Source organism: Rattus rattus, chromosome 7 (genome assembly GCF_011064425.1).
Source record: "Rattus rattus isolate New Zealand chromosome 7, Rrattus_CSIRO_v1, whole genome shotgun sequence".
Classification (NCBI taxonomy): domain Eukaryota; kingdom Metazoa; phylum Chordata; class Mammalia; order Rodentia; family Muridae; genus Rattus; species Rattus rattus.
Window position 1 is genome coordinate 120,115,599 of NC_046160.1, and position 26,384 is coordinate 120,141,982.

General features: G+C 38.8%; 1 protein-coding gene and 1 gene segment (V, D, J or C); both read right to left on the bottom strand.

The window, feature by feature from the left end:
- The window catches only part of LOC116905410, a 978,601-nt gene that overhangs the window by 139,679 nt on the left and 812,538 nt on the right, over positions 1-26,384 (bottom strand).
- Tc2n (tandem C2 domains, nuclear) overlaps positions 1-26,384 on the bottom strand; it is a 52,456-nt gene that overhangs the window by 6,973 nt on the left and 19,099 nt on the right. Inside the window, exons 6-8 of the mRNA XM_032908371.1 lie at positions 20,672-20,863; positions 8,526-8,640; positions 7,464-7,663 (exon numbers count right to left, since the gene is read on the bottom strand). Coding sequence (XP_032764262.1) covers positions 7,464-7,663; positions 8,526-8,640; positions 20,672-20,863 — 507 coding nt within the window. The remainder of the gene's footprint in view (positions 1-7,463; positions 7,664-8,525; positions 8,641-20,671; positions 20,864-26,384) is intronic.

Consider the following 26,384-nt stretch of genomic DNA (forward strand, 5'->3'; position numbering starts at 1 on the left):
ACATAACCTCACATCCAAATATGAATACAACCGGAAGCAATAATCACTATTCCTTAATATCTCTCAACATCAATGGCCTCAACTCTCCAATAAAAAGACATAGATTAACAAACTGGATACGCAACGAGGACCCTGCATTCTGCTGCCTACAGGAAACACACCTCAGAGACAAAGACAGACACTACCTCAGAGTGAAAGGCTGGAAAACAACTTTCCAAGCAAATGGTCAGAAGAAGCAAGCTGGAGTACCCATTCTAATATCAGATAAAATCAATTTTCAACTAAAAGTCATCAAAAAAGATAAGGAAGGACACTTCATATTCATCAAAGGAAAAATCCACCAAGATGAACTCTAAATCCTAAATATCTATGCCCCAAATACAAGGGCACCTACATACGTAAAAGAAACCTTACTAAAGCTCAAAACACACATTGCACCTCACACAATAATAGTGGGAGATTCAACACCCCACTCTCATCAATGGACAGATCATGGAAACAGAAATTAAACAGAGATGTAGACAGACTAAGAGAAGTCATGAGCCAAATGGACTTAACGGATATTTATAGAACATTCTATCCTAAAGTAAAAGGATATACCTTCTTCTCAGCTCCTCATGGCACTTTCTCCAAAATTGACCATATAATTGGTCATAAAATAGGCCTCAACAGATACAGAAAGATAGAAATATCGAATGCGTTCTATCAGACCACTACTGGCTAAAGCTAATCTTCAATAACAATAAGGGAAGAACACCCACATATACATGGAAGTTGAACAATGCTCTACTCAATGATAACCTGGTCAAGGAAGAAATAAAGAAAGAAATTAAAAACTTTTTAGAATTTAATGAAAATGAAGGTACAACATACCCAAACTTATGGGACACAATGAAAGCTGTGCTAAGAGGAAAACTCATAGCGCTGAGTGCCTGCAGAAAGAAACAGGAAAGACCATATGTCAGCAGCTTGACAGCACACCTAAAAGCTCTAGAACAAAAAGAAGCAAATACACCCAGGAGGAGTAGAAGGCAGGAAATAATCAAACTCAGAGCCGAAATCAACCAAGTAGAAACAAAAAGAACCATAGAAAGAATCAACAGAACCAAAAGTTGGTTCTTTGAGACAATCAACAAGATAGATAAACCCTTAGCCAGACTAACGAGAGGACACAGAGAGTGTGTCCAAATTAACAAAATCAGAAATGAAAAGGGAGACATAACTACAGATTCAGAGGAAATTCAAAAAATCATCAGATCTTACTATAAAAGCCTATATTCAACAAAACTTGAAAATCAGCAGGAAATGGACAATTTCCTAGACAGATACCAGGTACCCAAGTTAAATCAGGAACAGATAAACCAGTTAAACAACCCCATAACTCCTAAGGAAATAGAAGAAGTCATTAAAGGTCTCCCAACCAAAAAGAGCCCAGGTCCAGACGGGTTTAGTGCAGAATTCTATCAGACCTTCATAGAAGACCTCGTACCAATATTATCCAAACTATTCCACAAAATTGAAACAGACGGAGCACTACCGAATTCCTTCTATGAAGCCACAATTACTCTTATACCTAAACCACACAAAGACCCAACAAAGAAAGAGAACTTCAGACCAATTTCCCTTATGAATATCGATGCAAAAATACTCAATAAAATTCTGGCAAACCGAATCCAAGACCACATCAAAACAATCATCCACCATGATCAAGTAGGTTTCATCCCAGGCATGCAGGATGGTTTAATATCACGGAAAACCATCAACGTGATCCATTATATAAACAAACTGAAAGAACAAAACCACATGATCATTTCATTAGATGCTGAGAAAGCATTTGACAAAAATTCAACACCCCTTCATGATAAAAAGTCCTGGAAAGAATAGGAATTCAAGGCCCATACCTAAACATAGTAAAGCTATATACAGCAAACCAGTTGCTAACATTAAACTAAATGGAGAGAAACTTGAAGCAATCCCACTAAAAATCAGGGACTAGACAAGGCTGCCCACTCTCCCTACTTATTCAATATAGTTCTTGAAGTTCTAGCCAGAGCAATCAGACAACAAAAGGAGGTCAAGGGATACAGATCGAAAAAGAAGAAGTCAAAATATCACCATTTGCAGATGATATGATAGTATATTTAAGTGATCCCAAAAGTTCCACCAGAGAACTACTAAAGCTGATAGACAACTTCAGCAAAGTGGCTGGGTATAAAATTAACTCAAATAAATCAGTAGCCTTCCTCTACACAAAAGAGAAACAGGCCGAGAAAGAAATTAGGGAAACGACACCCTTCATAATAGACCCAAATAATATAAAAGACCTCGGTGTGACTTTAACCAAGCAAGTAAAAGATTTGTACAACAAGAACTTCAAGACTCTGAAGAAAGAAATTGAAGAAGACCTCAGAAGATGGAAAGATCTCCCATGCTCATGGATTGGCAGGATTAATATAGTAAAAATGGCCATTCTGCCAAAAGCAATCTACAGATTCAATGCAATCCCCATCAAAATACCAATCCAATTCTTCAAAGAGTTAGACAGAACAATTTGCAAATTCATCTGGAATAACAAAAAACCCAGGATAGCTAAAACTATCCTCAACAATAAAAGGACTTCAGGGGGAATCACTAACCCTGAACTCAAGCAGTATTATAGAGCAATAGTGATAAAAACTGCATGGTATTGGTACATAGACAGACAGATAGACCAATGGAACAGAATTGAAGACCCAGAAATGAACCCACACACCTATGGGCACTTGATTTTTGACAAAGGAGCCAAAACCATCCAATGGAAAAAAGATAGCACAGGTGCTGGTTCAACTGGAGGTCAACATGTAGAAGAATGCAGATCGATCCATGCTTATCACCCTGTACAAAGCTTAAGTCCAAGTGGATAAAGGACCTCCACATCAAACCAGACACACTCATACTAATAGAAGAAAAACTAGGGAAGCATTTGGAACACATGGGCACTGGAAAAAATTTCCTGAACAAAACACCAATGGCTTATGCTCTAAGATCAAGAATCGACAAATGGGATCTCATAAAACTGCAAAGCTTCTGTAAGGCAAAGGACACTGTGGTTAGGACAAAACGGCAACCAACATATTGGGAAAAGATCTTTACCAATCCTACAACAGATAGAGGCCTTATATCCAAAATATACAAAGAACTCAAGAAGATAGACCGCAGGGAGACAAATAACCCTATTAAAAACTGGGTTCAGAGCTAAACAAAGAATTCACAGCTGAGGAATGCCGAATGGCTGAGAAACACCTAAAGAAATGTTCAACATCTTTAGTCATAAGGAAATGCAAATCAAAACAACCCTGAGATTTCACCTCACACCAGTGAGAATGGCTAAGATCAAAAACTCAGGTGACAGCAAATGCTGGCGAGGATGTGGAGAAAGGGGAACACTCCTCCATTGTTGGTGGGGTTGCAGACTGCTACAACCATTCTGGAAATCAGTCTGGAGGTTCCTCAGAAAATTGGACATTGAACTGCCTGAGGATCCAGCTATACCTCTCCTGGGCATATACCCAAAAGATGCCCCAACATATAAAAAAGACACGTGCTCCACTATGTTCATCGCAGCCTTATTTATAATAGCCAGAAGCTGGAAAGAACCCAGATGCCCTTCAACAGAGGAATGGATACAGAAAATGTGGTACATCTACACAATGGAATATTACTCAGCTATCAAAAACAGTGACTTTATGAAATTCGTAGGCAAATGGTTGGAACTGGAAAATATCATCCTGAGTGAGCTAACCCAATCACAGAAAGACATACATGGTATGTACTCATTGATAAGTGGCTATTAGCCCAAATGCTCGAATTACCCTAGATGCCTAGAACAAATGAAACTCAAGACGGATGATCAAAAAGTGAATGCATATCGCTCCTGAGAGACACAGCCAGAATACAGCAAATACAGAGGCGTATGCCAGCAGGAAACCACTGAACTGAGAACAGGACCCCCGTTGAAGGAATCAGAGAAAGAACTGGAAGAGCTTGAAGGAGCTCGAGACCCCATATGTACAGCAATGCCAACCAAACAGAGCTTCCAGGGACTAAGCCACTACCCAAAGACTATACATGGACTGACCCTGGACTCTGACCTCATAGGTAGCAATGAATATCCTAGTAAGAGCACCAGTGGAAGGGGAAGCCCTGGGTCCTGCTAAGACTGAACCCCCAGTGAACTAGACTGTTGGGGAGAGGGAAGCAAGGGGGGGAGGGTTGGGAGGGGAACACCCATAAGGAAAGGGAGGGGGAAGGGATGTTTGCCGGAAACCAGGAAAGGAATAACACTCAAATGTATATAAGAAATACTCAAGTTAATAATAATAAAAAATATATTAAAAAAAAATTCTGGCAAACCGAATCCAAGACCACATCAAAACATTCATCCACCATGATCAAGTAGGCTTCATCCCAGGCATGCAGGGATGGTTTAATATCTGGAAAACCATCAACGTGATCCATTATATAAACAAACTGAAAGAACAAAACCACATGATCATTTCATTAGATGCTGAGAAAGCATTTGACAAAATTCAACACCCCTTCATGATAAAAGTCCTGGAAAGAATAGGAATTCAAGGCCCATACCTAAACATAGTAAAAGCCATATACAGCAAACCAGTTGCTAACATTAAACTAAATGGAGAGAAACTTGAAGCAATCCCACTAAAATCAGGGACTAGACAAGGCTGCCCACTCTCTCCCTACTTATTCAATATAGTTCTTGAAGTTCTAGCCAGAGCAATCAGACAACAAAAAGGAGGTCAAGGGATACAGATCGAAAAAGAAGAAGTCAAAATATCACTATTTGCAGATGATATGATAGTATATTTAAGTGATCCCAAAAGTTCCACCAGAGAACTACTAAAGCTGATAGACAACTTCAGCAAAGTGGCTGGGTATAAAATTAACTCAAATAAATCAGTAGCCTTCCTCTACACAAAAGAGAAACAAGCCGAGAAAGAAATTAGGGAAACGACACCCTTCATAATAGATCCAAATAATATAAAGTACCTAGGTGTGACTGTAACCAAGCAAGGGAAAGATCTGTACAATAAGAACTTCAAGACTCTGAAGAAAGAAATTGAAGAAGATCTCAGAAGATGGAAAGATCTCCCATGCTCATGGATTGGCAGGATTAATATAGTAAAAATGGCCATTCTGCCAAAAGCGATCTACAGATTCAATGCAATCCCCATCAAAATACCAATCCAATTCTTCACAGAGTTAGACAGAACAATTTGCAAATTCATCTGGAATAACAAAAAACCCAGGATAGCTAAAACTATCCTCAACAATAAAAGGACTTCAGGGGGAATCACTAACCCTGAACTCAAGCAGTATTACAGAGCAATAGTGATAAAAACTGCATGGTATTGGTACAGAGACAGACAGATAGACCAATGGAACAGAATTGAAGACCCAGAAATGAACCCACACACCTATGGGCACTTGATTTTTGACAAAGGAGCCAAAACCATCCAATGGAAAAAAGATAGCATTTTCAGCAAATGGTGCTGGTTCAACTGGAGGTCAACATGTAGAAGAATGCAGATCGATCCATGCTTATCACCCTGTACAAAGCTTAAGTCCAAGTGGATCAAGGACCTCCACATCAAACCAGATACACTCAAACTAATAGAAGAAAAACTAGGGAAGCATTTGGAACACATGGGCACTGGAAAAAATTTCCTGAACAAAACACCAATGGCTTATGCTCTAAGATCAAGAATCGACAAATGGGATCTCATAAAACTGCAAAGCTTCTGTAAGGCAAAGGACACTGTGGTTAGGACAAACGGCAACCAACAGATTGGGAAAAGATCTTTACCAATCCTACAACAGATAGAGGGCTTATATCCAAAATATACAAAGAACTCAAGAAGTTAGACAGCAGGGAGACAAATAACCCTATTAAAAAATGGGGTTCAGAGCTAAACAAAGAATTCACAGCTGAGGAATGCCGAATGGCCGAGAAACACCTAAAGAAATGTTCAACATCGTTAGTCATAAGGGAAATGCAAATCAAAACAACCCTGAGATTTCACCTCACACCAGTGAGAATGGGTAAGATCAAAAAATCAGGTGACAGCAAATGCTGGCGAGGATGCGGAGAAAGAGGAACACTCCTCCATTGTTGGTGGGATTGCAGACTGGTACAACCATTCTGGAAATCAGTCTGGAGGTTCCTCAGAAAATTGGACATTGAACTACCTGAGGACCCAGCTATACTTCTCTTGGGCATATACCCAAAAGATGCCCCAACATAATAAAAAAGACACATGCTCCACTATGTTCATCGCAGCCTTATTTATAATAGCCAGAAGCTGGAAAGAACCCAGATGCCCTTCAACAGAGGAATGGATACAGAAAATGTGGTACATCTACACAATGGAATATTACTCAGCTATCAAAAACAATGACTTTATGAAATTCATGAGGCAAAATGGTTGGAACTGGAAAATATCATCCTGAGTGAGCTAACCCAATCACAGAAAGACATACATGGTATGTACTCATTGATAAGTGGCTATTAGCCCAAATGCTTGAATTACCCTAGATGCCTAGAACAAATGAAACTCAAGACGGATGATCAAAATGTGAATGCAGATCGCTCCTGAGAGACACAACCAGAATACAGCAAATACAGAGGCGTATGCCAGCAGGAAACCACTGAACTGAGAACAGGACCCCTGTTGAAGGAATCAGAGAAAGAACTGGAAGAGCTTGAAGGAGCTCGAGACCCCATATGTACAGCAATGCCAACCAAACAGAGCTTCCAGGACTAAGCCACTACCCAAAGACTATACATGGACTGACCCTGGACTCTGACCTCGAGGTAGCAATGAATATCCTAGTAAGAGCACCAGTGGAAGGGGAAGCCCTGGGTCCTGCTAAGACTGAACCCCAGTGAACTAGACTGTTGGGGAGAGGGCAGCAATGGGGGAGGGTTGGGAGGGGAACACCCATAAGGAAGGGGAGGGGGGAAGGGGATGTTTGCCCGGAAACCGGGAAGGGGAATGACACTCGAAATGTATATAAGAAATACTCAAGTTAATAATAATAAAAAATTTAAAAAAAAGAATGTCATACAGAGAAACTAAAAAAAAAAAAAGATGAAACAGAATAAAATAAATGTGATACTCAAGCCTTAAGTGTGATTTACATATTTAGGTTTCTCTTCTCTTAAAATTGAAAAGTTCAGAAGGCTTATAAAATAAGCTTGACTACTCAGAAATGTTATTTTATTTATATTAAAACAAAACATCTGATCAAAATTGATTCTGAAGCAATACTGAATTTTAATTTAGAATGTTGAATAATCTTCCTATATTCATTCTTAAGTTTATCTTCTTTCCTTTGTTAATAAACTTCATAGTAACATACAGAGATGTATCAGGAAGAAACTCAAAGTAACAACTACTAACCTGGCCTACAAAATGTTTTCTTCTTACAGAGCTCCGACTGTAAAGTTTAATAAGGAAAACAATTTCTTTTTCAGTCTGTATGAGTGGAAAAATCATAGTTTCTCCCCATTTTACTCTTCCACTGGAGGCCTTCAGTAAGCGTGTCTTCTTCTTATAAATCAGCTCTCCTGAGCTAAACATCCCTACCTTCACAAAAAAACCTAGGAAACAAGAAACTGTAGTTTATAAAATTTTATGTGAACTACTACCTAAAGATTTTTACCTATATACTGATTATTATAAAAATATAAATAATCAACTTTAAATGTCTTCTGGTTTGTTATATGACTATAGAACCACAAATAACTACTGTGGCCTCAAATGAACTTAATATTCCTCTGGTCTAAATGACATCAAACAGAATAAACAATTATCAGCAAAAGAAAACACATTGAGAATTATTACAAGAAAAGTTTCAACTCTCTAGACATCCAGAGATAGTAATTCCACAATTTTATAGGCAAATTTATGTGTACTGGAATAAAAGAAGTAAATATTCTTGAGTAAATTTGAGATCTAGCACTTTGACAATGATAAAATGGTTTGTATGAACTATAACCAAACGTAACAATTATGAACTTAGGAAAAATACAAAAAACAGTAAAAATTCCCCACAACCAACTCTTGTGGCTCTTAATATTGGAATGTTCAGACTTTAGAGCTTTAAAAAAATTTTTGGTTTTACTGTCTTTTGTATATTTATCAACTTCAGCTTTCCTAATACTTCTTATTTTTCTAACTTCTTAAATTGAATGCTTAGTTTTATATGTTTTTAATGTTCCTTGGTGAAAATACTTTTAATGCAGGAGGATGATTCCCTCCCACTCTTACCTATTGATATAGGGTTGTTCTTAAACATTCAGCTCTAAGGGTGGACTGGTGAACCAAGCATTGCTCACTAATGTATCAGAGTCCCTAGCTGAACATCCAGAGAACGACAAACCTTAATGCACTTATCTTTTAGATCTTACCCTCCTGGAACCTCTTCACATTGTATGTTCTTTAAACCACTGATACACTTACTCAAAGCCAGAGGTGTTGATGAACTTGGAAGGTATTGTGCCTCGAGGATTTGCAGCTGAATTCTGCTATTTACTGCTTGAAAACAAGTCCCCAGTTCAAGTTCTGCTTGGCAAACCTATGCATAAAAAAAATCATTTGGCAGTTCATAGGATTTACAGATATTTCAAAAGTTCTGACATAAAAAGCTAACTTAAAAATGTTTAAATTATTATTTTCTACTGACACCCAAACCCAGAAGTTATGAGAGATTTTGAAGATAATACCATAAATTTCAAAAATATATTCACTTGCACAGAATCTGAAAATACATGGCATATCTACATACTGAACTTCAAACTTACTGATACTAAAAGATAAGTCCCTCAGTAGCCTTGTTGGACCTCAAAAGTGTTCTCCTTCCCCTTTGGAGGCCTTAGAGGGAGACTAACCAGCTTGGAACTCTGTTCCACTAATCCTTTCCAGTCAGGTCCACTCTGGACACAGCCAGCAGAGGTGAGTTGCAGGGGATCTGTGATCTCACTTCTCTATCTCTGGACCCATCCTTTGGTTCTGAGGACCTCGTAGGACCTCAAGAGCATCCTGCTTGCCCCTTGTGGAACTGCAAGGGCCCCAAGAAACTACCAGCTTGGAACATTGCCCCACCAATCCCTTGTCAATAGGGTCTGCCTGAGGCACAGCCAGCAGAGTTAGGTACCCTAATTTCCAAAGTCTGGCCCACAGTTCCCCCTGCTTTCCTGAGAAGTCCTACTGCCATCAGGATCATCCAGCCAACAACAAGGGAAACCAGATGCCTAAGGATAGCATTAGAACACAATCAATAAGACCCAGGGCAACGGCACAACCAAAGTACAACTATCCTCCTTCAGCTAATGCTAGATATCCTAAGGAAACTGAAGCACAAGGAGAGGATCTTAAATTCAATCTTACAAAGATGAGAAAGGTCTTTAAAGAGTAAGTGAATAAAACCCTTAAAGAAATATAGGGAAATGCATTCAAATAGTTGAGGCACTAAAAAAAGAAGCAAACAAATTTAAAGAAATCAAGGAAGATACCCTCAAACCAGTGAAGGATATGAATAAAACTGTCCAAGACCTGAAAATGGAAATAGAAGCAATAAAGAAAGCACAAACTGAGGCAATCTTGAAGATGGAAAACCTAGGAAAGAACAGAAACCATAGATAAAAGTATCACCAACAAAATACAAGAGATGGAAGAGAGAATCTCAGGCATAGAGGATACAATAGAAGAAATCAATACACTAGTCAAAGAAAAGTTCATGACACAAAACATCAAGGTAATTTGGGATACTATGGAAAGACCCAGAAAACATCTTCACCAAAAACATAGAAGAAAACTTCCCTAACCTAAGGAAGGAGAGGCCTATAACTGTACAAGAAGCTTACAGAACACCAGACTAGACCAGAAAAGAAAATCCTCCCACCACATAAAAACCAAAACACTAAATGTACTGAACAAGGAGAGAATATTAAAAGCTACAAGAGGGAAAGGCAAAGGGACACAAAAAAGAAATACCTATCTTGATTACACCTGATTTCTCAACTGAGATTCTAAAAGCTAGAAGGGCCTGGGAAGATGGATTGGAGATGCAAAGAGATGTCAACCCAGACTACTATACCTGGCAAAATTTTCAGTCACCAAAGATGGAGAAACCAAGATATTCCATGACAAAACCAAAATTAAAAAAATATATATTCACAAATACAGTAGTACAGAAGATACTAAAAGAAAACCACCAATCCAATGAGGCTAACTACACTCAAGAAAACACAAAACATAAATAATTTCACACCATTAAAACCAACAAAAGAGAAACACACACACACACACACACACACACACACACACACAACCAATAAGAAAATAACAGGCAGTAACAATCATTGATCATAAATGTCTGCCAGCATCAACAGACACAATTCCTCAATAAAAAGACACAGGGTAACAGAATGGATATGTAAATAGAATTCATCATTCTTCTGTATACAAGAAACACATCTCAGCAAGTAAAATAGATATTTTCATAGAATAAAGGGCTAGAAAAAGGTGTTTCAAGAAACAGACATAAGAAACAAGCTGGAATTATCATTCTAATATTTAATAAAATAAACTTTCAACCAAAAGGAAGCAAAAGAAGATGATGAAGGATCCTTCACACTCATCTTCCATGCTTGGTAGGATTAACAGTGAAAATCGCCATCTTATCAAAAGCAATCTACTGATTGGGGAGCAGTCCCCATCAAAATTCCATCACAATTCTTTACAGACCTTGAAAGAACATTTCTCAACTTAATATGGAACAATAAAAGAAATTCTAGAAGTATCACTATCCTTGACTTCAAGCTGTACTACAGAGCAATAGTAATAAAAACTGCATAGTATTGGTATAAAAAACAGACAGGATGATCAAAAGAATCTAATCAAAGGCTGAGAAATAAACACGCACACCTATGGGCACTTGATTTTGAGAAAGAAGCCAAAACTATGCAAGTGAAAAGGGAGAGTAACTTCAACAAATGGTTCTTGTCCAACTGGATGTCTGCAGACAAAAGAATGAGAATAAATCCATATTTACCATCTACCCAAAACTCAAGGTCAAGTGGAAGCACTTAAAGAAATGCTCGTAGTCCTTAGTCATCAGGTAAATGCAAATCAAAACAACTCTGAGGTTCCCTCTTATACCCACCCATCAGAACGGCTAAGATCAAAAACTCAAGAGGTAGCACATGCTGCCAAGATGTGGAACAAGGGGAACACTTCTGCATTGCTAGTAAGAGTGCAAACTTGTATAACCACTTTGAAAATCAATTTGGTGGTTTGTCAGAAAACTGGGAATAGTTCTACCTCAAGACTCAGCTATACCACTCTTGGGCATATACCCAAAAGATGCTATCATCCCTCAAGAACACATGTTCAACAAAGTTCACAGCAACTTTATTCGTAATAACCAGAAACTGGAAAAAACCTAGATGTCCCTCAGCTGAAAAATGGATAAAGAAAATGTGTTTCATTTACAAAATGGAATACTATTCAGTTATTAAAAACAAGGACATCATAAATTTGGCAGGTAAATGGGTGGAACTAGAAAGTATCATCGTAAGTGAGTTAATCCAAACCCCAAAGGACATGGTGTGTTCCAAGTCCAGGATAACCATATAATTATCAACAGACCCAAAAAAGCAAATAACAAGGAGGGCCCAAAGGAGAGTGATTGAATCTTTCTCAGAGGGGGAAAAATAGATATCAAAAGTAGATAGAGGGAGGAAAGCTGGTGGGAGAGGGAGAGAGAGGGAGATCAGGTGTAAGGATAGCACAGGAGAGAGAAGGAAAATTGGTGTGTATGTGGGGGGGGCAACCTCTAGGATGTGCCCGAGACCTGGGATGTGGGAGGCCTCAGAGGGGCTATGGAGTTGACTCTAGCTAACACTCCTAGTAGTGGGGAATGTGGATCCTTAATTGGCCATTTCCTATAACTAGGCAGCACTCCCAGTGCAGGGCAAAGGACTGTAACCCACTCACAAAACCTTCTACTACTTCAAAATGTGTCCTACTTACAAGATGTGCAGGGAAAAGATAGAGCAGAGGAGGGACTGGCCAACCAATAACTGTCCCAACTTAAGACCCACCATATGGGCAAGAGCCAATCCCTGACACTACTAATGATAACTCTGTTATGCTTGCAGATAGGAACTGCCCCCTGAGAGGCTCCACACAGTGGCCAATGGAAAGAGATGCAAAGACCCACACATAAACACTGGAGCTTATAAATTCTTGTGGAAGAGTTGCAGGAAGAATTGAGGGACCCAAAGAGAACAAGGACTCTATAGGAAGACCAACAGTGTCAACTAACCTGGACCCTTGGGGGTTCCCAGAGACTGAATCAACAATCAAAGAGTGAGCAGGGCTGAGCCTAGACCCCTTGCAAACATATAGCAAATGAGCAGTTGGTCTTTATGCCAGGTCCCAAAAACAGGAGCAGGAGCTGTCCCTGAATCTGTTGCCTTCCTGCCTATAGATGCCATTCCCCTAAATGGGCTGCCTTGTCTGACCTCAGGGAGAAATATGTGCCAAGTCCTGCAGTAAATTGATGTGCAGGAGAGGGTGTGGGGTGCTAATGGGGAATAATACCTACAGCAGGGCTCCTAACCCTCAAAGGAGAAGGGGAAGAAGAATTGGGGTAGTTCTTTGTGAATGGGAACTGAAATAAGAGGGGGGGCCTGAAAATTGGCATGTAAAATAAATAAATTTAAAATAAAATGATGACTAATAGAAAAAAAGGTGGGGAAGAGTCTCAAACACATGGGCACTGGGAAATTTTCCTGAATAAAACATCAATGGCTTATGCTCTAAGATCAACAATTAACAAATGGGACCTCATAAAACTGCAAAGCAAAGGACACTGTCATTAGGACAAAACGGTAACCAACAGATTGGGAAAAGATATTTACCAATCCTACATCCCATACAGAACTAATATCCAAAATAAACAAAGAACTCAAAAAGTTAGACTCCGGAGAGCCAAATAACCCTATTAAAAATGGGGTACAGACCTAAACAAAAAACTTTCAGGTGAGGAATATCGAATGGCCGAGAAGCACATAAAGAAATGTCCACCTGCTAAGACTGAACCCCCAGTGAACGTGATTGTTGGAGGGAAGGCGGCAATGGGGGGAGGAAGAAGGGGAGGGGGAGGGGCTAGGGGGATGTTGGCCCGGAAACCGGGAAAGGGAATAACATTTGAAATGTAAATAAGAAATACTCAAGTTAATAAAAAGAAGAAGAAGAAGAAGAAGAAGAAGAAGAAGAAGAAGAAGAAGAAGAAGAAGAAGAAGAAGAAGAAGAAGAAGAAGAAAAGAAGAAGAAAAAAAAAAAAAAAAAAAAAATGTCCAACATCCTTAGTCATCAGGGAAATGCAAATCAAAACAACCCTGATATTACACCTCACTCCAGTCACAATGTCTAAGATAAAAATCTCAGGTGACAGCAGATGCTGGCGAGGATGTGGAGAAAGAGGAACACTCCTCCTTTTGATGGGATTGCAAACTTGTACAACCACTCTGGAAATCAGTCTGGAGGTTCCTCAGAAAATTGGACATTCCACTACCTGAAGACCCAGCTATACCTTTCCTGGTCATATACCCAAAAGATGTTCCAACATATAACAAAGACATGTGCTCCACTATATTCATAGCAGCCTTATTTATAAGAGTCAGAAGCTGGAAAGAACCCAGATGCCCTTCAACAGAGGAATGGATGGAAACAAAATGTGGTACATCTACACAATGGAGTACTACTCAGCTATCAAAAACAATGACTTCATGAAATTCACAGGCAAATGGAATGAACTAGAAAATATCATCCTGAGTGAGGTAACCCAATCACAGAAAAACATACATGGTATGCACTCATTGATAAGTGGACATTAGCCCAAAAGCTCGAATTACCCAAGATGCAATCCACAGACCACAGGAAGCTCAAGAAGAAGGATGACCAAAATGCAGATGCTCCCACTCCTTCTTTAAAGGGAGAACAAAAGTATTCTTAGGAAGCAATATGGAGGCAAAGTTTAGAGAAGAGACTGAAGGAATGACCATTCAGAGCCTGCCCCACATGTGGCCCATATATGTATATATACAGCCACCAAAACTAGATAAGATTGATGAAGCTAAAAAATGCATGTGGAAAGAGACTGGATATAGATCTCTCCTGAGAGACACATCCAAAGCACATCCAATACAGAGGTCAATGCGAGCAGCAAACCACTGAACTGAGAATAGGACCCCCTTGGGGGCAATTAGAGGAAGTATTGAAGGAGTTGAAGGAGCTTGCAACCCCATAAGAACAACTATGCCAACCAAGCAGAGCTTTCAGGGACTAAACCACTACCGAAAGACTATACATGGACTGACCCAGGGCTCCAACTGCATATGTAGCAGAAGATAGCCTTGTTGGGGCACCAGTGGAAGGGGAAGCCCTTGGTCCTGCCAAGGTTGGGCCCCCCAGTGCAGGGGAATATAGGGGCAGTAAGGGAGAGGTATGGGGGAAATACCCATGGGGGGAGGGGAGGGGAGGGCATGGGGGCTTATGGACAGGAAACCTGGAAGGGGAATAACATTTGAAATGTAAGTAAAGAAATATATCTAATAAAAATTTTTAAAAAAGAAAGAAATGTATCTAACCAAAGAAGTAAAAGACATCTACAACAAAAAATTCAAGCTATCAAAAAAGGGTATCACAGAAGGTATTAAATGATAGAAAGGCATTCTACACTCCTATATTGGCAATGTTAATACTGTAACAAAGACTAGTCTACCAAAATTAATTTACACATTTGATGTATCAAATTTCTGATGTCATAGTATACATATTTAGAAAAAATATAAAAATTCATAGGGAACCACAAAAGACCACAATAGCCAAAGTAATCCTAAGGTGTAAGAACACTGCTGGAAGCATAACAATACCAAACATTATACTATACTATAGCACTATAGTAATAAAGACATCCTGACACTGGCATAAAAACAAACAGGTAGAACAATAAAATAAAGCACTCAGAAATAAAGCAACAAGGCTATGTTCAGTCAGTTTTTGAAAGCAGAAGCAAAAGCAATCATTAGAAGGAAAACAGCCATCACTGAATACGCTGTCTCAAGCCTTTCATTCCAGCAGTCAGGAGGCAGAGGAGTGCAGATGTCTGAGTCTGAGAACAGCCTTGTCCACAGAGAGTTCCAGGACAGCATGGACTACATGATACAATCTATATCAAAAAAAAAGATAGATAACTTAGTCAACAAATGGCACTGGTAAAACTGGATGTTTACCTGCAGAAGAATGAAATAAAATTCTTACCTTTCACCTTATTAAAAAAATCAGTTAAAAATGGATCACAAATCTTAATTTTAAATCAGAAACACTAAAATTTCTAGAAGAAAACACAGCAGATAGCCTGGAAATTGTTGGACTTGGCAAAAACTTACTTTTCAAAAGTTTTAGCAGCCTTATTTATAATAGCCAGAAGCTAAAAAGAACCCAGATGCCCTTCAACAGAGGAATGGATACAGAAAATGTGGTCCATCTACACAATGGAGTACTACTCAGCTATCAAAAACAATGACTACATGAAAATCTTAGGCAAATGGATGGAACTAGAAAATATCCTGAGTGAGGTAACCAAATCACAAAAGAACACACATGGTGTGCACTCATTGATAAGTGGACATTAGCCCAAAAGCCTGGGATACCTAAGAAAAAAACCACAGATCATATGAAGCTCAATAAGAAGGAATAAGTGTATATTATGCAAAAATAAAAATAAAGAAGTACAGAATAGCCAAAATACAGTCCACAGAACTCAAAAAGGTCAACAAGCTGAAGGACCCAAGTGAGGACACCTCAGTTCCACTTCAGAGGGAGAAGAAAGCAGCCACAAGGGGGAAAGGAGGGAGGGAAAGGGGAAGGAATACAGATGGGTGGGAAGGGAGAGGGGAACATGATCTGGTATTGGGTGAGGGGAAAGGACTGGAGCCCTGAGGGCCAGCAGAAAGAATGGAAACAGGCAACCTTGGGAGGAAGGAGGTTGGGAGGACCTTCTAGAATGTACCAGAGACCTGGGAAGTAAGAGACTCTCAGGACTCAAGGGGGGAACCCTAGATGAAAGGTCCTACAGTGAGGAGAGGAAACTTATTGAATCCACCTCCAGCAGAAAGACAGGGCAACAAGTGAAGGATGGGGTTGCTATCCCACAGCCAAAGCTCTGGCCCACAAATCTTCCTGTCTGAAAGAACTGCAGGGATGGAAATGGAGAAGAGCCTGAGGAAAAGAAGGTTCAGTGACAAGGCCCAAAGTGGTTTCCAGCTCAAGGGGAGGCCCCAAGACCTGACCCCAATACTGAAGCTATGGGGTGTTCACAAAATGGACCTACCATGACTGCTTTCCAAAAGATCCAACAAGCAGCTGAAAGAGTCAGATGCAGATATGTGCACCCAACCAATGAACAGAAGCTGCTGACCCCTCTGGTTGAACTAGGGGAAAGCTGGAGGAAACTAAGGAGGAGGCCACCCTGTAGGAGGACCAGCAGTCTCAATTAACCTGAACCCCTGAGATCTCTCAGACACTGGATCACCAACCAGGCAGCATACACCAGCTGAGATGAGGCCTCCACCACATATACAGCAGAGGACTCCCAGGTTTGGGTTCAGTCAGAGAAGTGCACCTAACCCTCAAGAGACCGAAGGTCCCCAGGGGACGTGGGAACATCCCTGTGGAGATGAGTTGGGAGTAGTGCAGGAGGAGGATGTGAGGAAGTTTGGGATGTGGAACCCTCAGGAGGTTGACCGGAAGGGGAATAAAATCTGGAGTGTAAAAATAAATTAAAAAATAAAAGAAGGAAGATCAAAATGTAGATGCTTCATTCCTTCTTAGAAGGGAGAACAAAATACTCACGGGAGGAAATACAAAGATAAAGAGTGGAGCAGGAACTCAAGAAAAGGTAATCCAGAGACTGCCCCACCTGGGACCCATCCCATATGCAGCCACCAAACCCAGTCAGTATTGATGACGTCAAGAAGTGCTTGTTGATAGGAGACAAATATGGATGTCTCCTGAGAGGCTCTGCCAGAGCCCTACTGATACTGATGAGGATGCTTGCAGCTAATCAATGGACTGAACAAAGGGACCCCAATGGAGGAGTTAGAGAAAGGACCAAAGGAGTTGAAGGGGTTTACAACACTATAGGAAGTACAATATCAGACAACCAGACCCCACCAGAGCTCCCATGGACTAAACTACCAAACAATAAGTACACATGGAGGGACCCATGACTCCAGTCACATAAGTGGCAGATGGCATTGTCCAGCATCAATAAAAGGGAAAGTCCTTAGTTCTGCGAAGGCTCATTTCCCCAACATAGGGGAATGCCAGGATGTTGAGGTTGAAATGCGTGGGTGGGAGTGGGAGCATCTTCATAGAAACAAGGGGAGGAGGAGGAATATGAGAGGGGGGAAAGGGAATAACATTTGAAATGTAAATACATAAAATATCCAAGAAAAATAAAATTTAAAAATATAAAAAGTTTTAGATTGATTTATTTTATTTTTATATTATAAGTGGTTTGTACGCATACATGCATGTATATGTACCTAGTGAGCATATGGGTAATTGTGAGCTACCGTTCAGATGCTAACTCTAACTTAGACATCTCTCTAGCCCCATCAAACACATTTTTAATAAAACACCAATAGCATAAGAACTAACTACAAATATCAACTACAAGATACTATAAGAAATTTAAAATTTCATCACAGCAAAGGAAACAATCAGCAGCGCAAATATCACACAGAATGGGAGAAAATCTTTACCAACTGCAATTCTGACAAGGTGCTAACATCTGCATTTATCAAGAATGCAGAAATTAAATATTAAGGAAATAAACATGCCAAACAAGAAACAAGCAAATTAAGTGACGAGACAAGGAGAAGGAGGGGAAAGAATAGGAGGGAAAAGACGAGTAGGAAGAAGAAGATGAAGAGGAGGAAGAAGAGGAGGAGGAAGAGGAGGAGAAGGAGACAACAACTTCAATGCCGAGAATACAAATGGTCAATAACTATTTTAAATTGTTCAATAACCCAGGCCATCAAGAAATGCAAATTAAAACTACTTTGAGATATTACAATTAGATGGCTATTATAAACAAATCTGATGACAATATTGAAGATGTGCTGAAAGAGAAAAGTTTACTCACTGTTAGTAGGCATGCAAACTAATATAGCCATCGGAGAATTCTCAAAAACAATAAAAATAAAATACCATATGACCTAGATATATCACTTCTAGCCAAATAACCAGAGAACTGTAAATATTACTAGAGAAATCTACATCCTCATTTATTGCTGCTTAATTCACTAAAGCAAAGAGTTGGAATCAACCTAGTTGTCTACTAACATAAAATGTATGAAAATTTCATATATGTAGAAAATAAAATGTTATTTAGCGCTAAAGAAAATAATGTAATCCCAAAATTTTCAGGAAAATGCATAGGCTTATAATGTATAAGATTAAGCATGATCAACAAATAATCTTAGGAAGAAAACTAACTGGATGTTCTTTCTCATATGTAGAACCTAGCCAATAACATATTGTGAACAAACATACATATGGGAATACAGTATATAACATGTAGAAAGGAGAACAAGAAAGGATATGTATTAGGTGATGAAGACTGACTGCAGGTAATGGACATGACTTAATAAAGGCAATATAAAGCTAACTTTTTCTAGTTCTGTGATTTGAATTCTTTTGGTTTGGGTGGTTGGTAAGTGCATAAAAACATATTCAACAGTGAAAGTATGAAACCCAGTGAGAAGTTCCAGAATTTCATAGGACTGTTCTAAATAAAACTCATATATATGGTCTGCTTAATTTCAGTGCATAGTGTTTTATTTGAGTTTTTATGATAAAATTCATTTCTAAAAACCAAGAATATATTTATAACCATGCCCTCAAATTCTTCAAAAAATTTTCTCAATTTCTTTCACTGAATTATCTTCTTATATAACCTATCTTTAGCATTTAATATATGAAACATCCATTTGATATATTCTATAAAATATGACTATATATTACTATCTCCTAAGCTATTAGAATTAATGCCAGTGACAAATTCCCGTCATAATTACTGTGATTTAACAGCAAAAAAGTAATTAAAATTAAGTTCTAAAATGATATAACAAGTGTTATAAACACATACACTAGGGGCTGAGATTGAAAATATCAAAAAACAATTAAAAAGAAATTTTAGTTCTTCTGACCACTTTAACAATTTTTTGTCTTGTTTTGTTTTTCATTTTAATCTCTATTTCTCCCTTCCACTTTGGTGGTTCTCAAGCCAGACAACACACTAGACTCACTTACTGGGAAATTCTGACCCTTAAGAAAATTTAATCTTATTAGTTTAGGTGTGGAAATGTTTTAAAAGTTCCCAAATGATAAGAATGTATAGTTGGGGTTCTTTTAATTAGTACTTCAAGTCATCCTAAATATTTTTAAAGAAATAAAATATAAGTCCTATATAAATTTAAAATCATATTTAGGATAAGCTTATAAAGTTTAAGACTGATTTCTAAAAATGTTATCCCAAGAGAGAAACTCTTGGAAGAATTCCTAAATACTTTAATGACAGTGTTTGACTGGCTGTGAGAAGAAAATATCAGGTCTCAAAAGGTGAGCAAGCAATTTTTGCTGATAGCAATAACAATTTAAAAAGTTAACTTTAAAAACACCCATGCTGGGGTTGGAGATTTAGCTCAGTGGTAGACTGCTTGCCTAGCAAGTGCAAGGCCCTGGATTTGGTCCAAAGAGATGGCTCAATCTGATGGTGATTGTTGCTAAGCCTGACAACCAGAGTTTGATCCCCAACACCTAAATAATGAAGAGAATCAATTCTCACAAGTTGTTCTCTGATGTCTCACACATGCTATAGCATACATCCTCCTCCTTCAAATAATACAAAAAATTTTGGACATAAAAATAAAAATGTATTGAGATGAAAACAAACTTTCATTCTATGATGGGGGTGGGGTATAGCTTGGCAGCAGAAAATGTGTTCAACATATAAGGTCCTAGAGTCCGTCCCTAGTACTGGAGGCACGGGAAGGACCCAAATTGCATTTTAACCAATTTGTGAACAGACATATAGCTAACCTAAAATTAAAACCATTTTTATTAATTCTGCTTTATAGTAATCTCAGATTGCATTTGGATTTTACGATTCATTCTTATTTTCCCCCAGTCCTCAGCTACTAAAATCTTTTAGAAATTCTTTGAAGATATTTACACTTCATTGGCATTATTTTCAGGATTGCTACTACTACAGTAGACATTAATAAAAATGTTCTAGGAAAGGATGTCATGATGTTATTTGGAAGAAAATAAAGGAAAATGATTATGTTAATGTTTTATAGTTATTTCTAAAATATTATTTTTAAATAATATTTCTTCTTGAGAGCTTTCATAGTTTTTCCCACATATTGCAACATATATTCAAATTATCTTCCAACAAATGAAAGTTATTAAATAAACCATTTTAAAGGTATGAACTATGTCCATTATTACATACTATTATCACTTACAGAAAATTTTGAAGGTGGTATTATTTCCAATGAGTAATCCATTTCCTGGGTACTAAGAGTTCTGAGTGAAAGAGAACATTCTCCAATGGTTTTCTTCTTGGGAGTTTGAGTTTGAATCTTAAATGCAAGTCTCACAGCTTGTAGATTTTGTAGTTTGATAGCAAATACAAACGTTTCCATAAATTCAATAGCCTAATAAAATAAGAAAATATTAAATATAAATACTTTTAAAAGTTGACATGAAATTATAGAAGAAATTTGTATATCTAAGAAAAGTATGTAAAATATATTTCACAAGTATTGTAGACTTGGGGAAAGGAGGTCCAGTGACAGGCCCAAATTGGGACCCATCTCAAGGGGAGACTCCGTTATTACTGGTGCTATGATGTAATTACAGAAAGGAGTTTAGCATGGCTGCCTCTGAGAGGCCCAACAAGCAGCTGACTGAGATAGAAGCAGATACTTACACCCAACCAATGGATTGAAGTCGGGGACCCCTGTGATTTAATTAGGGAAAGGCTGGAAGAAGTTGAAGAGGAGGGCAACCCCATAGGAAGACCAGCAACCTCAACTAACCTTGACCCTCCAAGATCTCTCAGATACTGAGCCACTAACCAGACAGTAAGCACTAGCTGATTCAAGGCCCCCAACACACATACAGCAGAGGACTGCCAGGTCTGGACTCAGTCAGTGATGTACCTAACTTTCTAAAGACTTGAGGCTTCAGGGAATGGGGAGGCCTGGAAGGGTGGGATGTGGTTGGGGATGTGCTGGGATATTGTCTTGAAGACAGGAGTGGGTGGGAGAGGAAGAGTGGGATGAGGAATTGTCAAAGGGCAGAATTGATGGAGGATAATGACTGTACTGTAAAAAAAATTATTAAAGATAAATATTTTAAAAAATGAAAACAGTGTTCTTGTTTTTCTGTATTACTTAGCTTCACAAGTTATATTTATATTATTTAGGAATTAAGATCAATATTAATAATAACCTTCCCAGAATTCAGTTTTGCCTTTTTGATAATTAGACTATTTTCTTATCTTGGTTTTCTAATATACCTTTCTTGCTATTCATCACAATTTTTCACAATTTGATGAGAATGTTTCAAAAATTTCATATATAAGTATACTAAGCATACAAAATAGTAAGCTGTTCACATAAAGCGAATTGAATTCTCTCTTTAAAAGAGACTGAATACTAAATTGTTCTTTGCTATATAGTTCCTTTACACCATTGGTGGAGCTTTTTAAAAAGTCAAGGTATCTAGTCAAAGCACAGGTTACCCTACCCCACAGCTCTACCAGCCTACCAGGAAGCCTGCTTCAACCCAGGACACACAGGCCAGCCAAAACCAGAGACAACCAGGTGAAAGGCAAGTACAGGAACATAATCAACAGAAGTCAATACAATATGGCACCATCAGAACCCAGCTCTCCTACTACATCAAGTCCTGGATATCCTAACCCAACTGAAGAACAAGATTATGACATTAAATCCCACCTCATGAAGATGATAGAATTCTTTAAAGAGGATATAAATAAACTCCTCAAAAAACATAGGAAAATACAATCAAACAAGAAAAGGAAATGAATAAAACAGTTCAAGACCTAAAAACAGAAGTAGAAGCAAGAAAGAAAACATAAGTAGAGGAAACCATGGAGATGGAAGACCTAGGAAAGAGAACAGAAACTACAGATGCAAACATTACCTAAGAATGCAAGAGATGAAGAGAGAATCTCAGGCATATAAGATACCATAAAAGATACTGATATATTGGTCAAAGAAAATACCAAATATAGAAAATTTCTAACTCTAAACATGCAGGAAATTTAGGACACTATGAAAAGGTCAAACCTAAGAATAATAGGAATAGAAGGGGATGAAGACTCCCAGTTCAAAGGGCCACAAAATATATTCAACAAAATCATAGAAGAAAACTTCTCTAACCTAAAGAAAGAGATGGCTATTAAAGGTACAAGAAGCCTACAGAACATAACATAGATTGGACCAGAAAAGAAAATTCTCCCACCACATGATAATCAAAACACTAAATATATATATAAAAAAAGAACAGAAAAGGTTGTAAGGGAAAAGGGACAAGTAACATATAAAGTCAGACCTAAGAGTATTACTCCTGACTTCTCAACAGACTCTAAATCCAGAAGGGCCTAGGCATACGTCTTACACTTTCTAAGAGACCACAGATAGCAGCCCAGACTATTATATCCAGAAAAACTCAACCACCATAGATGAAGAAACAAATATATTCCATGATAAGACCAAATTTAAACAATATCTTTCAACTAATCCAGCCCTACAGGAGACACTAGAAGGAAAACTCTAATATAAGGAGGGCAATTACACCCAAGAAAATACAAGAAATTAAATATCTTCATCATCTTACATCAAAACTAAAAGAAGAAAATCATACACACACACACACACACACACACACACACACACTTCCAACAACAAAATAACAGTAACTAACAATTACTGGTCATTAATAGTTCTCAACATGAGTAGATTTAATTCACCAATAAAAAGACACAGGCTAACAGACTGGGTATATGAATAGGATCCACCATTCTTCTGCATAAAATCATATGTCAGCAAAGGATAAAGATGCTACCTCAGAGTAAAGGGCTGGAACAAGATGTTCCAAGAAAACAGACCTAAGAAACAATCAGGAATAGCCATTCTAGTATCTCATAAAATAGACTTTCAACCAAAAGTTATCAAATGAGATGGGGAAGAACACTCCAGAATAATCAAAGAAAAAATCCACTAAGATGAAATCTCAATTCTGAAAATGTATGTCCCAAATTCAAAGACATCCACATTCATAAAAGAAACTTTACTAAAGCTCAAATCACACCCTGAACCCTATACAATAATAGTAGAGGACTTAAAAATCTCCATTCTCACCAAAGGAAACGTCATATAAACAGGAACTAAACAGAGAAACAATTAAACTAAGCAGTGTTATTAATCAAATGGACTTAAAAGATAGTTCGGAACCTCATGGATCCTTCTCCAAAATTAACCAAACAATTGAGCACAAAGCAAGCCTCAAAAGATACAAGAAAATTGAAAGAACCCCTTGCATTCTATAATAACAGCATGGATTAAGGCTAGAATTCATGAAACACAGAAACAACAGAGAACCCACATATTAATGGAAACTAAACAAATTTTAGTCAATAATCACTTTGTCAGGGAAGAAATATCAAATATACATATATATCTCCAGCAGCTTACCACCAACAAAACCAAACAACCCAATTAAAAAATGGGGTACAGAATTAAACTGAGAATTCACAATAGAGAAATTTCCAATGGCTGGGAAACACCTAAAGAAATGTTCAAAGTCCTTAGTGATCAGAGAAATGCAAATCAAAACAACCCTGAGATTCCATATTATACCAGTTAGAATGACTGAGATCAAAACCTCATGTGACAACACATGCTGGCAAGGATGTAGAGAAAGAGGAACACTCCTCCATTGCTGATGGGATTGCAAACTGGTATAACCACTCTGGAAATCAATTTGGAAATTCCTCAGAAAATTAGAAATAGACCTACCTAAAGATCTAGAAATACCACTCTTGGGAATATACCCCAAAGATGTTGCACCATGCCACAGAGGCACATGTTCCACTATGTCCATACTTATTTGTAATAGCCAGAAGCTGGAAAAAAAACCAGATGTCCCATAACAGAAGTTGTGGTTTATTTACACAATGGAAAACTACTCAGCTATTAAGAACAAGGACATCTTTCTGAGTTTTGCAGGCAAATGGATGAAACTAGAAAATGTCATCCTGAGTGAAGTAACTCTGACCCAAAAGGACATGCATGGTATGTTCTCATTAATAAGTGGATATTAGGCAAAAAAAAAAGTACAGAATAGCCAAGATACAGTCCACAGACCTCAAAAAGATCAACAAGGTGAAGGGCCCAAGGGAGGACTCCACTGTTCCATTTAGGAAGGAGAAGAAAGCAACCACAAGGGGGGAGGGAGGGAAAGACAAGGAAGGGAAAGCTAATGGGTGTGAAGGGAGAGAACATGATCTGGTATTGGTGGGGGTTGGGGGAGGACTGGAGCCCTGGGAAGTAAAAAGACTGTCAGGACTCAAGAGGGGGAACCCTAAATGAAAGGCCCTACAGTAGGGAGAGGGAACTTACTGAATCCACCTCCAGCATAAAGACAGGGCATCAAGTGAGGGATGGGGTTGCTATCCCACAGCCAAAGCTCTGGCCCACAAATCTTCCTGTCTGAAAGAACTGCAGGGATGGAAATGGAGAAGAGCCTGAGGAAAAGAAGGTTCAGTGACAAGGCCCAAAGTGGTTTCCAGCTCAAGGGGAGGCGCCAAGACCTGACACCATTACTGAAGCTATGGGGTGTTCACAAAATGGACCTACCATAACTGCTTTCCAAAAGACCCAACAAGCAGCTGAAAGAGTCAGATGCAGATATGTGTACCCAACCAATGAACAGAAGCTGCTGACCCCTCTGGTTGAATTAGGGAAAAGCTGGAGGAAGCTAAGGAAGAGGACAGCAGTCTCAATTAACCTGGACCATGAGATCTCTCAGACACTGGATCACCAACCAGGCAGCATACACCAGCTGAGATAAGGCCTCCATATACAGCAGAGGACTCTAGGTCTGGGTTCAGTCAGACAAGATGCACCTAATCCTCAAGAGACTGTAAGCCCCAGGAAGTTTAGAGGTCTGCTGGGATGGGTGAGGTGGAGACATCCTTGTGGAGATGGTATGGGGGTGGGGTTAGGGTGGAATGCTAGAGGGCAGGGTCAAGGTATGGGATGTGGAACCCTAGGGGTGGGGGATAGACCTGGAGGGGAATGAAATCTGGAATTTAAAAATAAATAAATAAAAAAATAAATAAATAAATACATAAATAAATACATAAATACATAAATAAAATTAAGTGAGTAAATGAAAAAAATAAAGTTTTTAAAAAGTAACAAATAGAAACTGAACCAATCCCACAGCTCCCTGCACCTAAATCCCATGGAGGAGAGAGAACTCCCAGAAGTGTAGACAATCCTGAGAACTCAGGACAGGCCCCTCACTTCTGCCCATTTCTATTCACATTCCTGGCCCAAGAGGAAACTGCATAGTGCCTCTGGATACAGGAATTTAAAAGCAATGATTGGCAAGAAACTTCTGGTTTCTTCCTGTGCATGGAACTGACATGAACATAGATCCCTGCACCCAAATTCCATGGGGGAGCAAGCTGGAACCTTAGAAGTGTGGACACTCCTGAGAACCAAGTGGAGACAAATACTTTCTCCCCACATTCCCTACCCAAGAGGAAATCACCTAGTGCCATCTGTGCCCCCACCCCGGGCACAGGGACCTAGGATCAGTCAGGGGCAGGACCCTTCCAGTTTCTGCCTGCGCCAAGAGTTGAAAGCCAGTCACCAGGAGTGCCTACATACCTGAGTGCAGAGCTCTCTGTTCCCAGAACTCACTGAAAGAAAACAGGTCTACAGGAGTTCTTACACACAGGCCTACACAAAGGTCAAGCCACTTTCAGAGACAGCAAGATAAGCTAACACCAGAGACAACCTAATGGCAAGAGGCAAGCACAGGAACCTAAGAAACAGAAACCAAGACTAATTGACACCATCGAAGCCCAGTTTTCGCACCAAAGCAAATACTGGATGTCAAAACACACTGGAAAAG